A 14,270-nucleotide genomic window follows, 5' to 3' on the forward strand; every position below is an offset into this window, starting at 1 on the left:
AGCGTAAGTGCGCGCTGCGGGGCGGCCCCTGGGCCCAGCACCACGGTCAGCGCCCTGCCTGCGGCGTCCCCTGGCCACCCGCGCGCGGCCCCAGCGCCGCCGCCGACCCGAGCGCAGTGCAGAGCCGGACACGCCCGAAGGTCAAGTCGGGCCCCGGCGCGCCTGCCATTCTGGGGAATGGATCTGAGCCAGAGGGGAGAGCCGTGAGCAGGGGAAGACTTAATTTACGGTCTTGAAAGGCGTGCACTCATTCGGAGTATTGTGCAAAGTGATGGAGGAAGATGGGGTCCCTCTTCCTCCCCGACCCCGGCCGCTCCCCGCCCACGCAAATAAACACAACAGACAACTTTACGCAGCATAACAGAACGGCTGAGTTTAATGCTTCAAGTTTTCCATTTCCTTCCACAGGCCTTCGTTTTACAAATAACAAAATGAGGTAAATAAGTTAATGTATGTACACGTTATAAACAGTGTCGGTTTGCGGCGGCAGCAGCGCAGGTGGTTGGAGGGCAGTTGCCGCGCGGTGGCTCGAGGTCAGCCGCCTGCGCCGCAAGCGGATTCGTCGTCCTGGGGAGAAGTCGCGGCTGTCGGAGAGGCGTCTAGAAGCATTTGCGGTGGACGATGGAGGGGCCGGCCTCGTCGTACTCCTGCTTGGTGATCCACATCTGCTGGAAGGTGGACAGCGAGGCCAGGATGGAGCCGCCGATCCACACGGAGTACTTGCGCTCGGGCGGGGCGATGATCTGCAAGACAGTGACAGTGACAGTCCGTCAGGGACGCGGCCGCGGCCCGGAGCCCCTCGCGGGCCGGGAAAGCGGGGCGCGGGGGGGGGGGGCGCCGCCCACCTTGATCTTCATGGTGCTGGGGGCCAGCGCGGTGATCTCCTTCTGCATGCGGTCGGCGATGCCCGGGTACATGGTGGTGCCGCCCGACATGACGTTGTTGGCGTACAGGTCCTTCCTGATGTCGATGTCGCACTTCATGATGCTGTTGTAGGTGGTCTCGTGGATGCCCGCCGACTCCATGCCTGGGGGCCACGGGGAGGAGCGTGAGCGGGCGGGCGAGGGGCCCCGGGGGCGGGCGGGGGCCGGGGGGCGGGCGCTCGGGGCTCACCGATGAACGAGGGCTGGAAGAGCGTCTCCGGGCAGCGGAAACGCTCGTTGCCGATGGTGATGACCTGGCCGTCGGGCAGCTCGTAGCTCTTCTCCAGGGAGGAGGAGGAGGCGGCCGTGGCCATCTCGTTCTCGAAGTCCAGGGCCACGTAGCACAGCTTCTCCTTGATGTCGCGCACGATCTCGCGCTCGGCTGCGGGGGGCGGGGCGGGAGAGGAGCCCTCAGCGCGGGGCCAGGGGACCCGCGGGCCGCCCGCCTGCCCGCCTGCCCGGGGAGCAGCGCACCTGTGGTCACGAAAGAGTAACCGCGCTCGGTGAGGATCTTCATCAGGTAGTCGGTGAGGTCGCGGCCGGCCAGGTCCAGGCGCATGATGGCGTGAGGCAGCGCGTAGCCCTCATAGATGGGCACGTTGTGGGTGACGCCGTCGCCCGAGTCCAGCACGATGCCTGCGCGGGGGTGGGGCGGGCGGTGAGCGGCGGCTCAGTGCCCGGCGCTCGGGAAGGGGGTGGGGCGGCTCCCGGGCACTCACCGGTGGTACGGCCGGAGGCGTAGAGGGACAACACGGCCTGGATGGCCACGTACATGGCCGGCACGTTGAAGGTCTCAAACATGATCTGGGTCATCTTCTCGCGGTTGGCCTTGGGGTTGAGGGGGGCCTCGGTGAGCAGGGTGGGGTGCTCCTCGGGGGCCACGCGGAGCTCATTGTAGAAGGTGTGGTGCCAGATCTTCTCCATGTCGTCCCAGTTGGTGATGATGCCGTGCTCGATGGGGTACTTGAGGGTCAGGATACCCCTCTTGCTCTGCGCCTCGTCGCCCACGTAGGAGTCTTTCTGCCCCATGCCCACCATGACGCCCTGCGGAGCGAAGACACCACGAGCTCGTTACCGCGGCTCCGGGTGGCGCGGGGCTGGGCTGAGCGGGGACCCGGCCCGGCTCCCTCCGCGGACTGGCAGCCTGACCTGGTGGCGAGGGCGGCCCACGATGGATGGGAACACGGCCCTAGGGGCGTCGTCGCCGGCGAAGCCGGCTTTCACCAGGCCGGAGCCATTGTCGCACACGAGGGCGGTGGTCTCGTCTTCGTCACACATGGTGTCTGGTTTCTGCAAGGTCGGGAAGGCCGTGGAGACGCTCGGCGTGTCAGGCGGAAGGCCCCGCCATCCCGAGTGCCCTCCCTCCCCCGGGGCCTATGGACACCCCCAGCCCCCAGCCCGGCGCGGTCCCGAAGGGGAAGAAATTAATGCCACCCGGGCCGAGCTTCGCTGCCGGGCCCTGCGCCGGGGGGAGACCACACGGAGCTTTTCTCCATCTGGGAACCCAGGGCACAGTGTCCCCGAGGGTTCTCTTCCTTGGCTGCAGGCGCCGCCCTCTCCACACCTCCGGGGTCTCACCTAGGGGGTCAAGGTCCGCGAACCCTGCCCGCTGGGCGACTGTGAGGGTGAAAGGAGACGCCGTGGGAAGGGCTTGGGCGCTCCACCCGGGGACGAATGGTCTATTCCGGACCCCCACGACACACCAGACTCGCAACCGAGGCGCCCTTGGGCCTGACGGCGAACCCGGGGAGTAGTGGCCCTTGCTGTCCTTTGGCTCGGTTGGGACGGAACTGCCCTGAGGACGACTAGAGCAAAACCTTTCATCTACTTGGGCACAAACTAAGTGTCAGGGAGAGCAGCCCGAAGGGGCTGGGCATAAATTTGGAGAAGTTTCCAAAGGACGGTTTCCTGTCTCTTCTTTAAAGCGCACGTGGCTCTGGGGTCGGAGGCGCAGCACTGAGGACGCAGGGCTGGGACTGATATAGTGAGTCGGCTGGGCCCTACCCGGAGTTCTCCGGACTCCCTTCGGTGGTGCCCCGTCCCCCTGTCCCCACCCCGAACCCGCCTACCTCGGCGGGTGGCTACACCTGCTGCTCTCCGGCTGGGGCGCTGCGGTGGCCGCTCGTCTCCCAGCTCAGGTTTTATATAGCCCTCGGGAGCTCCCCCCGCGCCGCCCCGCAGGAATGTCGCTTCCCTTCTCGAGCCATATTTGGGTGTTGGGCACTAGAGCCCCCTCCCCCGGCCGGTTCGCGGCCTGGGTCCCCGCCCGGGTCCCCCGCGCTGACCAAAGAAGGAGCGGCCTGGCCCGAACCCAGGTAACGCGGGCCGGGCCGTATATGGAGCGTCTCCCCGCTGGTCGGCCCCTCCCGACCCCGCGCAGCTGCCCGGCGGAGGGCCTGGGGTGCGGCGAGGGTCACCGCGTGCGCGGCGTGCGCCAGCGCGCCTGCGCCCCGGGCTGCACCTGTCCGCCGCCGCCGCCCTGCCCCGACCCCGGCCGCTGGGCGCGCACTGGGCCTCGGGGAGGTGCGCCCCACATTTCGCCCCTTCTTCGGGTTCTTTGCTCAGACCCCAGAACCTCAAGTGCGGCTCCAGGGAGGAGGGAGCCGTGTTCAAGTGGTGGGCCCGAGAGGACCGGGGGAGCAGTCACACCCGCGTCCCGGGCAGGGGAGGCAGGCGACCCCTCCCGCCAGCTCCCCAGAGAACCTGGTCTCTCCCCCCACCCCGAGCTCCCCGAATCCAGAGGGCTGACCCGTCGGCCCCCACCCCCACCGGAGAGGGTCACCAGCGGCGGGCGGGCGCGCAGCTGTCGTGGGGCAGACAGCTAGCGGCGGGAGGCAAGGGCGGAGCGCCGGGGAGGAGGCGCGGGCCGGCTGCGGCAGCGCCGGGCGCAAAGCCAGGGCCCGTGGACCTGCCCGCCTCGGGGACGCGCGGAGCGCTCGGGGGCTTGTGAAGGCAGTGAATTTCAGGGCGTGACTGGCGCGCTCCGGGGTGCGGCGGGCCGCGCGGAGCGCCCTACCCTCCCGCATCCTTGGCGGAGCTCACTGAGGGCCCTGCTTCTGGGGCCGAAAGGCAAAGGTCACAGCCCACGACCTGGAGGTGGGAACGGTGAGGTGTTCTTACTAGATGAAGCCGCGCCCGTCTCTCCTCTCGGTAAAGAGGACAAGGACGTCGCGCTCTAGGATGGGCAAAACGTTTTCCTGCTGCGAAGGCTGAACAAACTCATCGTTATATTTAGAGGGTGACGCCCAGCCGAGGCCGGCCGCTTCCCAGTCCACCTTGTAGAGTCACCGGTCCACCAGGGCCTGCGGAAGCCGTTCTATTTATACCGCTGATATACGGGGATATGCCTTTCTAATTTTCTAGAAGGATTTGGATCTATCTACTTATGGTAAGGTGGAGTGGGGGTCAGAGGAGGTTACCCAGTTGGCGCTTCTCACTCCCCCCCCCCCACCTCTGCTCCCGGACGAGAACAGTTGTAACCTTGCTGTGGAAGGCACAAGGAGAAACAATTTTCTGTGATGAACTCAGTGACATGCTTTAAGGGGTACATCAGTGATGCGGTGTGAGCCAGAATGGAACCACTCATTTTTCTGATGTGCCGAAGTGTTCCCAAAATAGCTACCATTCACATTTGGTGGTGGGACTCCAGGTGTGGGTCCTCTTGAGGAGGGATATAAAAGTATATGAAACCCTTCTCCGCAGCCCACATCATGGCAGCCCTTCCCCAAAATGGCCAAAGTCAATGACAAAATAAGGAGTTTGGTTAGTACGGGGCCTCGGTAGTGAGTATAATGCCACTGTGGCTTCATATTCAGTTTCTGAAATTTGAGAATGAATGAATAATGGACAGAGCTACATTTCATTTTCGATACCTTGTGTCCTGCTGTGGCAGTGTGAAGTGGCAACACTAGAAAAAACAAAACAAAACCTGGCAAATGCACTCTATGTACAGTGTAAGGGGAATAAATAAATTTTGGTCTTGAAGGTAGGAAGAAGTATGCTGTCATTTACTGAATACCTAAGAATTTGGTTGACATCTTAAAGGGGAAGGAGGTTGTATTTGCCAGAACTGTTGCTCAGGGCAACTCCTCTCCTATAGCAAGCTTTTCTAATCTCAGGGTCTGTTAGATTCAGACACACATGAAAAGCTATGAATCAAGCAGTCACAAGCTAGTGGAGATCTGCTGGTACAGCAAACCTTGGGGAGGTGGGCTTGGGAACACCAGCTGGGACACCTGCGCGGGTTGAAATAGTACCCGAGGGCTATCACAGGGCAGCCGCAGGCCCATTCTGGTCCTGCTGAGTTCTCATTGGCTCATAAATGGCCTTGAGGAGCAGGTGGAAGGCCGTCTCCATACATGTACACTCTGGGGATCACCCCAGCACCCCACGCCTGAGTAAGTGGGTCACTGCCTGCACAGCCTTTTGAGAGACACCCTGAGGAAAGGTCAGCCATGCAGGGTATGCTCGACATAGAGCTCCTGCTTCTAAGTTTTCGAGGGCAGCCTTAGCTCGATCCTCTGACAGGCCCTTCTACTAGGGCCCAGCCACTGTGCTCACACCCAATCCAGCCGCATCCCCTCAGCTCCTCACATATCTGTGGTCCCCAATCTCAGGCAGTCTAAGCCTTCTACTGTGTTTCCTACCTATTTAGACACGAATCTGTAAAGTGCTTCACATGTTTTTGTGTTGCTCCATTAATCCTGTAACTGTCTGGAGGTACATGAGGCAGGTACTATCTGCGCTAGCTTTAAAAAGCAGCAAACCAAGGCTCCATGAGCCAGACAGCACATCCTGGGACACACAGCGGCTTGGGAGACCCACCCTTCCCTAGGAGTGCTCGGGGCTGCTTCCTATCTCTCTTTAACCTCCTCCAACACTTGGTATGTTCGGGAACATAACAGATCCTCGAGGGACCTCTTCCAGTGAAGGGCCAAAGACATCTTAAATGAAGCCATGGCTCCATGTGCAGCCGTCCTCTGTCATCTCAAAAAGAACAGGGAGGGGGGCTGCCTGGCAAGGCACAGAGTCAGAAGCGTTCCAGTGAGCAGGGGGGTGAAAGAAAAAAACAACTCACTGCCCTCCCAAGCCACACATCCACAAATGTCCAGCTGACCGTGGCAGGCAGGAAGAGAGGACTTCGATCTTCTACTGGTTTTCCCAGACTGGGACTCACTCTGCTTTGGCATCTCTAAGGGACTAATGATTCCATCCGAGGCTTCCTTTGGCCTCCTCCCCCTCTCCTCCCCCTCCGCTCCCCTCATCCCCACCCCAGCCCACTAGTTAAGAAAGCCTGCACTTTGGTAAAGCACATCTGGGTGTACCCGCCCCTCTGACGGGCTATGTGGCCTGGGGCCGGTGGCTTCCAGAGACACTCCACCTACTCCTTTAAGACTGATTTGAAGGTTGAAACTAGGTAAGTGCCTGGAACACAAGAAACGATAAATGGTACAGTACCTTTCTTCTAAGTGTTTGGAGGAGGTCAGAGGGGGAAGGTGAGCAAAGGACACTAAAAATCATTAGAACAGTTCACTGACCGCTTATCAATGTCATCACTAACTGAACAGGAAGAGTCGGTGTCACTTGAAATGTATCTGGAATGAACAAAGATTTTTGTACAGATTTATTCCAGTATTACGGTAAGAAAAAAGACAAAACCCCAACTCAACCCAACCCCAAACCATTAACCCAAGTGTTTTTAAGACTGTTAAGAAGAGAGAGACCTGTTAAATTATGATACAGCCCTATATGGTAAAGTGTCAGGCAGTCATTAAAAAAAATTGTACCTTGAAGAATACTGAAGACATATATATTTTTTTTTTTTTTGCGATACGCGGGCCTCTCACTGTTGTGGCCTCTCCCGTTGCGGAGCACAGGCTCCGGACGCGCAGGCCCAGTGGCCATGGCTCACGGGCCCAGCCGCTCCGCGGCACGTGGGACCCTCCCGGACCGGGGCACGAACCCACGTCCCCTGCATCGGCAGGCGGACTCTCAACCACTATGCCACCAGGGAAGCCCCTGAAGACATACATTCTTGAAGAGGGAAAAGTTGGTTCTTAGGGGGTTAAAAAGAAAATCTTAGATATTATAATGATGCGTGGCTCCAAAGGCTGTGGTACATAAAAAGATATACAATAGATTTGTGGTATTAAACTTTCAGAGGGGGTGAAGGGAGCAGAGTGATTAAAGAAAATTATCTTAAGAAGTCTCCTTAAGAGGAGTGATAATGAAAAGGAAGGTTGACAGATGAATGGATAAAGAAGATGTGGCACATATATACAATGGAATATTACTCAGCCATAAAAAGAAACAAAATTGAGTTATTTGTAGTGAGGTGGATGGACCTAGAGTCTGTCATACAGAGTGAAGTAAGTCAAAGAGAAAAACAAATACCGTGTGCTAACACATATATATGGAATCTAAAAAAAAAAAGGTTATAAAGAACCTAGGGGCAGGATGGGAATAAAGACACAGACCTACTAGAGAATGGACTTGAGGATACGGGGAGGGGGAAGGGTAAGCTGGGACGAAGTGAGAGAGTGGCATGGACATATATACACCAAATGTAAAATAGGTAGCTAGTGGGAAGCAGCCGCATAGCACAGGGAGATCAGCTCGGTGCTTTGTGACCATCTAGAGGGGTGGGATAGGGAGAGTGGGAGGGAGACACAAGAGGGAGGAGATATGGGGGTATATGTATACATACAGCTGATTCACTTTGTTATAAAGCAGAAACTAACACACCACTGTAAAGCAATTATACTCCAATAAAGACGCTAAAAAAAAAAGGAAGGTTGAGAAATACCAGATTAAAGATACACAGAAATGCTCACAATACCTCACATCAAAATAAGCAGGTTACAAAAGGTAACACATGCACAGTCCAAATACTGATACATGCACAATCTAGGATATATTTCAAAATGGTAACCGAAGTTATTTCTGGCTGGTGGGATTACAGGGGTTTATTTTCCTCCACGCACTTCTTTTTTCTTAATAGGTTTCACATTTTCTACAGTACTTATACCTTGGTCTTTAATGAGTGAATTTTATGTAGGAATATAGAAAGCTGTTTTCTTTAGAAGCGTTCCTTGAATAAAGTCTCCAGGAACAGGTAGGCGGGCTACACTAATACTTTCGTAGTTATTAGCCTCAAAACGCACACGTGCGTGGGGAGCGAGGCTGCAGTCACCTCGGCGTGGCTCTCCTTCAGGCCCAGTCACCTCGAGGAGCATGCTTCACACCTATTCCCGACAGCCCCCTACACCTGGAGGGTGAAGCTGTGAGCAAAACACGATTCAGACCCCAAAGTATAAAAAGCAGCACAACCCGATTTCTAAAAAGTTTTCTTCAGAAACGAAATCCCTAAAACTGAGGGCATCAGTCGCCTTCCACCTCACCAAGAATTCCAGCACCGTCTCTTGCTGTGATTCTCAAATTCTGTCTTAATCCTCGACACGTTCACAAGTTCCTAAAACACAGCCACACACAAAGCCTGTTGCTCACGATCAAACCCCCAACCTTCCTGTTTGATTTAATTGGGGCCACAAGCTGTGACTTTTCAAGCAGCGTTCAGGAGTGAAGAAAACCTTTTCCAAGTCAGTACACTTTCTCTTTCCTAGTAAACATGTTCACCCTTTACAGCACCTTTACACTTTGTCATCGTCAACTACTCAATTTATATAAAAATCAGTAATTCTTTAATGAAGACTACGTTGTGCAACAAATTTTTAAAATTTAGAAGAAAAAATTACTCAATATTTTAGGCCTTAATTTCAGTACTCCTGTTAAAATAATTTTTAAGAAACCCAACCATTTTGGAGCTATGGCTACCATCTCTAACAGGGGTAGAAGAGAGAGCCTTTTTCTCCCTCAAAATGAGACAACGATCCATCCTGCTGTGAGAGCGGCAGCTTCACATCCTCGGGTCCATGGGCCGGGGTCGGCATCAGACTGGCTTTCGTCACACGGGGATAACTGGGTTTGTGGCAGCGCATGAAGGTGGCAGGGTCCTGTGTCCCAGTCACAGCATCACCTGACAGGATCTCACAGGTGAGAACCGTAGGGCCCTCACCTTTTGGTAAAACCAAAGTCTTCTAACACAAGAATTCTTGTGCCGTCTGACAAGTTCCTCTCCCTAACTTCCCCTAGTGCCCTTCAGGATATCCCTAACTGCGCCCCGCACTGCAGACAGAGGCGAGGCTGCCCGTTTCCCTCCTTTGGTGACGGCCGAGAGCAGCTCCTCCATGAACCCGTCCTTCCACACATGCTCAGAGGCGGGGTCTAAAGCCTGCAGGGGACAGCGCGCGAGAGCTGCACTTTGTGAAGCCGGGAACCGGACTCTCTTCACCATATTTAACTCCTGACCTTTTCAGCTGTTGGAGCAAGTTGTTTAGTGAGGATTCAACTGGGCCAAAGCCTGAATATGCCAGCAACTCCATCTTTATTTAAAGCCCGATAAAAACTGAGTGACAACATTGGTCAGGACAAACCTTTGAGAACAACTACTCTTCAGTTAAATCAGTTGCCACATTAGGAAAACCTATAAAGGTTTCTAGCATTACACACACCTTAGATTAGCTAGACAGACTGTGGTAAAGATGGAATTCAGTGTAAATCATCCTGAAAATGCATAAACCTGACTGAATCCCCATACTGACAGGTTATAACCTATTATACGGTAACTTATAGATAGATTAGAAAGCCACATAAATATGTTTTATTCACCAAAATACTTTTATTAATACTCTATTATTTATGTAGAAAAGTCTGACATTTTTCCCAGTGAAGTAATCAGTTATCAAGCTCACAATGAATTAGGCCCACTTTGTCCTTTAGTTTCATAATAAGTTAGCAAATTTTGACATTTATCCCACTAGATATTTTCCCCAGACCTAACCAAAATGGACAACTATTCCAGACACTGTCCAGTATGTAACATCCAGAGCCACAGCAATTTCAGAGACAACTTAGTGCAATCTTGCCATTTTTAGAGTTACAGAGGCTGAAGCCTAGAAGTGACCCGTGCATACACGTAGCCAGAACCAGGGCCCTGGATGGAGTGAGATAAAAAGGAAGGGGAGCAAGTATGAAACCCACAGATAAACTTCAGAGGAAAAGAGGAAGAAAAAATTATCATGTAAACAAAAACTAAAACCACAGTCATACAAATATTTTGTAGTAGCTTCCAAATACAGTATAAAAAATTCAGGAATACATGTTATAAAACTGTACAAACTTCTAGATATTTAAGGTTTAAAATTTTTATAAGGACACACTCATACAAATTTTCAGGAACAATGACCATTTTAGCAAAATCACATTTGTCCCTGGACATAGTACTCATAATTAGCTTTCAAAACAAACTCAAAGTAAGGATTGGACTTCAAGCTTCCCAACTGGTCTGATTGCAGCAGGTCCTTCACCTCTGGCAGGTACTCACTGAGCTGAATGCCTATAAACACAAACACAGAACATTTTTTTTTTTTCACATAACTCTCAAACGAACTGAGATGACTGATGACAAAAACACCTGTGCTTCTATTTAAAATATAATGTCACTCTGCTATTGGGAAATACTCTGTTCTAAATTCCTTCCCATCTGCCAAGCATACTCGCAGGCCTGAGAATATGACATTCCTTACTTAGCAGGGGCTGTGTGACTGTTCTTCGCCCTAGTGGTCAAAACAGCCACTCTATTTAAAGTATTTAATACAATCTGAAACACTTTCATGTCTCTCCACAGCTTAAGCCATTCCTTCGGTGTGGAAGTTTTAAACTAATAATCACTTGAAAATAAGTATTTCAAGCCCGAGGAAACAGCTTTCCAAGCAGCTGTATAGTGAGAGGTAGAAGGTATCAGTGAAAGATTGCTTATAACCCACATGTAAAATTTGAATGACAGGAATCTGAATTATCAAGGAAGACAAGTTATACCATATCTTCTTAAAAGACTTTCAGACATTTATCTGTCTCCCAGATCAAAGATCCACTGTTTGCTTGGATGGGTGGTCTTCCCACACTCTAGAAATGCTTCACTGCAGAGGTGCTTATTTGAGAACCGGTTTTTAATGTTTTTTTCCTGGGGTGATTGGTCTGCTTAATTTTTAAAAAATTATTTTCTAGAGTCAACTTTGGTAATATGTATTTTCCTTGAAGTTGATCAACTTTATTTTGTATTTCAAGTTTATTTAATTGTTTAAAAATTTTTAAAAAAGAGAAGAAAACAAGTAGGTCAAACAATATTCTCCTATTCAGGAAAATAATTTAGTAGAAACACTGCCGTGAAAGCTATCTACAGTGTCGCCAAACGTATCACAGTTTCTCTCTACAACTGGAGAGGGGGAAGAACCATGTCTTCATCAGTCAGTCCTCTATTGAGTTGGAAAGTCAATGCGCATCTGTGTAGTCACAAAACAGTATGTACGATTTTTCTCATTTTATAAATAAAGAGAACTGGAGGAAACATTTTAAATTAATAAGGCAATATTTTATAGTTTGTTACATTATAAGTTTCTCAAAATCAAATACTGTTTATTTTTAATACCATCTAAGTGCCTAGCACCATTTTTGATAATTATTATACAATAAAAAATCTCATAGTAAGTGTTATGAGACTAAATCTGCAATATTTATATATCATTTATTACAATTAACACTTTCAAGAGAGACTTTTTCTCTCTAAAACAGCATTACACTTGTGAAAATATCACGTTAATTTCCTAAAGATTAATTCTCTTAAAAAAACCATCTTATTTAACTTCTATTTTTATAATGCATGCCTTCTGTTAGACATAATATTTGATGGTTTATTTTTCTTTAGAGCAGGAGTCAAAAAAACTCAAATGCCTGCAAAGCCCTGGCAGGTACCATGAGGAAGATGGCCTAGGGGCTTTGGTAAACTTAGGACCAGCGCCCCATTCAAAGTGGGCAGTGCTCATCAGCTCCAGCTGACAGCTGCCAGGTAAACATTTCAGTCTGGTATAGGCAAATCTTTTGATTTTTAAGACAAGTCAGAAAACAAGACTTTCGTAAGAACTCTTCTCAACTATTAAATGCCAGCGACTAATTAGGAAAAATGTTATACTCCATGCAATGACGTGCATTTTTTTCTGTACGTATAATGTACTTTAATAACATGTAAAAACTGAAAAGCTCCAGGTGGGTAATTTAAATATATCTGCAGGCTGAATTCATTCCACAGGCTGAAGTAATTGTTGGGCTGCCCAAGTCTATGAAATACAATGTGAAGTTATCTATATCTACCTTCAGAATCTGCCCTTTAAAAAACATTTACTCTTGGGCTTCCCTGGTGGAACAGTGGTTAAGAATCCACCTGCCAATACAGGGGACATGGGTTTGAGCCCTGGTCCAGGAAGATCCTACATGCCGTGGAGCAACTAAGCCCCTGCGCCACAACTACTGAGCCTGCGCTCTACAGCCCGCAAGCCACAACTACTGAGTGCACGTGCCACAACTACTGAAGGCTGTGTGCCTAGAGCCCATGCTCTGCAACAAGAGAAGCCACTGCAGTGAGAAGCCCACACACCGCAACTAAGAGCAGCCCCCACTTGATGCAACTAGAGAAAGCTTGCGTACAGCAAAGACCCAACACAGACAAAAATAAATAAAATAAATTAAAAAAAACCCAAAAAACCAAAAAAAACATTTATTCTTGTACATGGAAGCTATATTATTAAAAGGTTCCAAAAATAAATGTCTTTGGCTTGGTTTTATAATATATATATAATATTATAAATGTATGTTATTAATATATATGTATTATATATTATATCATTACATATTATAATTTATATATAATAGTTTCCACTTGTTTTTGTCCTTTGGTCAAAATTTAATAATTCTTTTTGTAAAATTATAGGTTTCTGTTTTCCATCTATGATTTATAATCTAAAAATAGCAACAACTGAAAAGTGAACTTTAAATAGCACCAAATACTTAATTAGCCACAATTCGGTTCAGTGGCCCCTTTACAAGAGCTAACTTCATGGAAAGCATCAGATATGGGTCCGAATGAATCTCTTCAACAGCACAGAGAAATCAACCATATCCAGTTATTTCTTCAATTCCAAATCTAGCAAAGAGAAAAAGCCTAATAGATATATTTTAACTCTGTCTGAATTTCAAGTATTTTTAAGCAAAAGCTATTTTCTTTTGCTATACCCCTTCATTATTTTTTATTTTTTTGACAATGAAAAGGCTTAATTGCCTTTGTGTTATTTATTCATCTTTGAAAATAAAAGCATTCAGTAAATCTACTGTCAATGTGGGGTAGTCAAGTATTCATTTTTCATAAGTAAACACCCAGGTCAATGCTGAGGTGGACAGCTCTATCCGGAGTGAACTTCCGGTGTAAACACCAAGTTCAGCGCCCTTTCCCCTCGGCACACTGGTTGGTGTGGTGAGCTCCGCAGTGCTTCTCTGAGGCCCCCGTCATTTCGGTTAAGCCAGTGATTCTCAAGCAGAGGACCGGAGAGTGGAATCTATTACAGAAGAACTGGGGCTATGAATCTGTAAAATAATTCTAGGCATTCAAAGAACAAATGTTTGTTGGGTGACTACTATGTACCAGGCACTGGGCCGCGCATGTCTTATGTAGATTAAATAATGTGTCTTGCAGATATATGTACAGAAATTTCCGAATGTGTGTAAATGTCAGCATCATGAATAAAATCCACATCCGTTTAGAAGGGCTGCTGAATTTACTGTGGTTTTTTGTCATTGTGTACTTTTTTCCAGCTGGTATTAAAGAGAGTGTCCTTACACCTGAAAAGATTGGTAAACACTAGGTTAGCCTATTTTGCACACTGCCTGGATTATCATCATATATGTGTGTATATATATATATATATATTTTTTTTTTTTTTTTGCGGTACGCGGGCCTCTCACTGTTGTGGCCTCTCCCGTTGCGGAGCATAGGCTCCGGACGCGCAGGCTCAGCGGCCATGGCTCACGGGCCCAGCCGCTCCGCGGCATGTGGGATCTTCCCGGACCGGGGCACAAACCCATGTCCCCTGCATCGGCAGGCGGACTCGCAACCACTGCGCCACCAGGGAAGCCCATCATCGTATATTTTGATTTAATAATTCTACAACAAATGAGCCACACTTGTCTTCATGTATAAAATGTGGAAAATCTCTCACCTCTAGTCTTTCTCCATATATTAACCTCCAGTTATATTAAAGTAAAAGTTAAGTACCCTCTAATTCATCTTCTCCCTTCATAATAAACATTTAACCATAAACGCTTCTTTACTTACTTGCACCTCGATCAGCAAATGGAATTTTGCTCACTTGTCTTAGGTACAAAACATACTCCCTTCCTGTC

At 49.7% G+C, this 14,270-nt stretch overlaps 2 protein-coding genes across 2 annotated transcripts in view; both read right to left on the reverse strand.

Moving 5' to 3' along the window:
- Nucleotides 1-347: 347 nt before the first annotated feature.
- On the reverse strand, nt 348-3,140 carry ACTA1 (actin alpha 1, skeletal muscle). The gene is made up of 7 exons (XM_004281561.4): nt 2,993-3,140; nt 2,073-2,213; nt 1,643-1,967; nt 1,398-1,559; nt 1,114-1,305; nt 846-1,027; nt 348-743 (listed from the first exon to the last, which is right to left on the reverse strand). Exons 2-7 carry the CDS (start codon nt 2,199-2,201, stop codon nt 600-602), a joined length of 1,134 nt encoding a protein of 377 aa, XP_004281609.1. The 5' UTR covers nt 2,202-2,213; nt 2,993-3,140; the 3' UTR covers nt 348-599.
- A 6,496-nt stretch (nt 3,141-9,636) lies between these two features.
- The window catches only part of NUP133 (nucleoporin 133), a 57,136-nt gene continuing 52,502 nt past the window's right edge, over nt 9,637-14,270 (reverse strand). Inside the window, exon 26 of the mRNA XM_049697415.1 lies at nt 9,637-10,377. Coding sequence (XP_049553372.1) covers nt 10,241-10,377 — 137 coding nt within the window. The 3' untranslated portion in view covers nt 9,637-10,240. The remainder of the gene's footprint in view (nt 10,378-14,270) is intronic.

The sequence above is a fragment of the Orcinus orca genome, chromosome 14 (genome assembly GCF_937001465.1).
Source record: "Orcinus orca chromosome 14, mOrcOrc1.1, whole genome shotgun sequence".
Classification (NCBI taxonomy): Eukaryota; Metazoa; Chordata; class Mammalia; order Artiodactyla; family Delphinidae; genus Orcinus; species Orcinus orca.

Coding starts and splice junctions, on each gene's coding strand:
- ACTA1 (XM_004281561.4), bottom strand. CDS start 2,201: ATGTGTGACGAAGACGAGACCACCGCCCTCGTGTGCGACAATGGCTCC. Junction 1,306..1,397: donor TTACTCTTTCGTGACCACAG/GTGCGCTGCTCC, acceptor CGCCCCCCGCAG/CCGAGCGCGAGATCGTGCGC. Junction 744..845: donor CCAGCACCATGAAGATCAAG/GTGGGCGGCGCC, acceptor ACTGTCTTGCAG/ATCATCGCCCCGCCCGAGCG.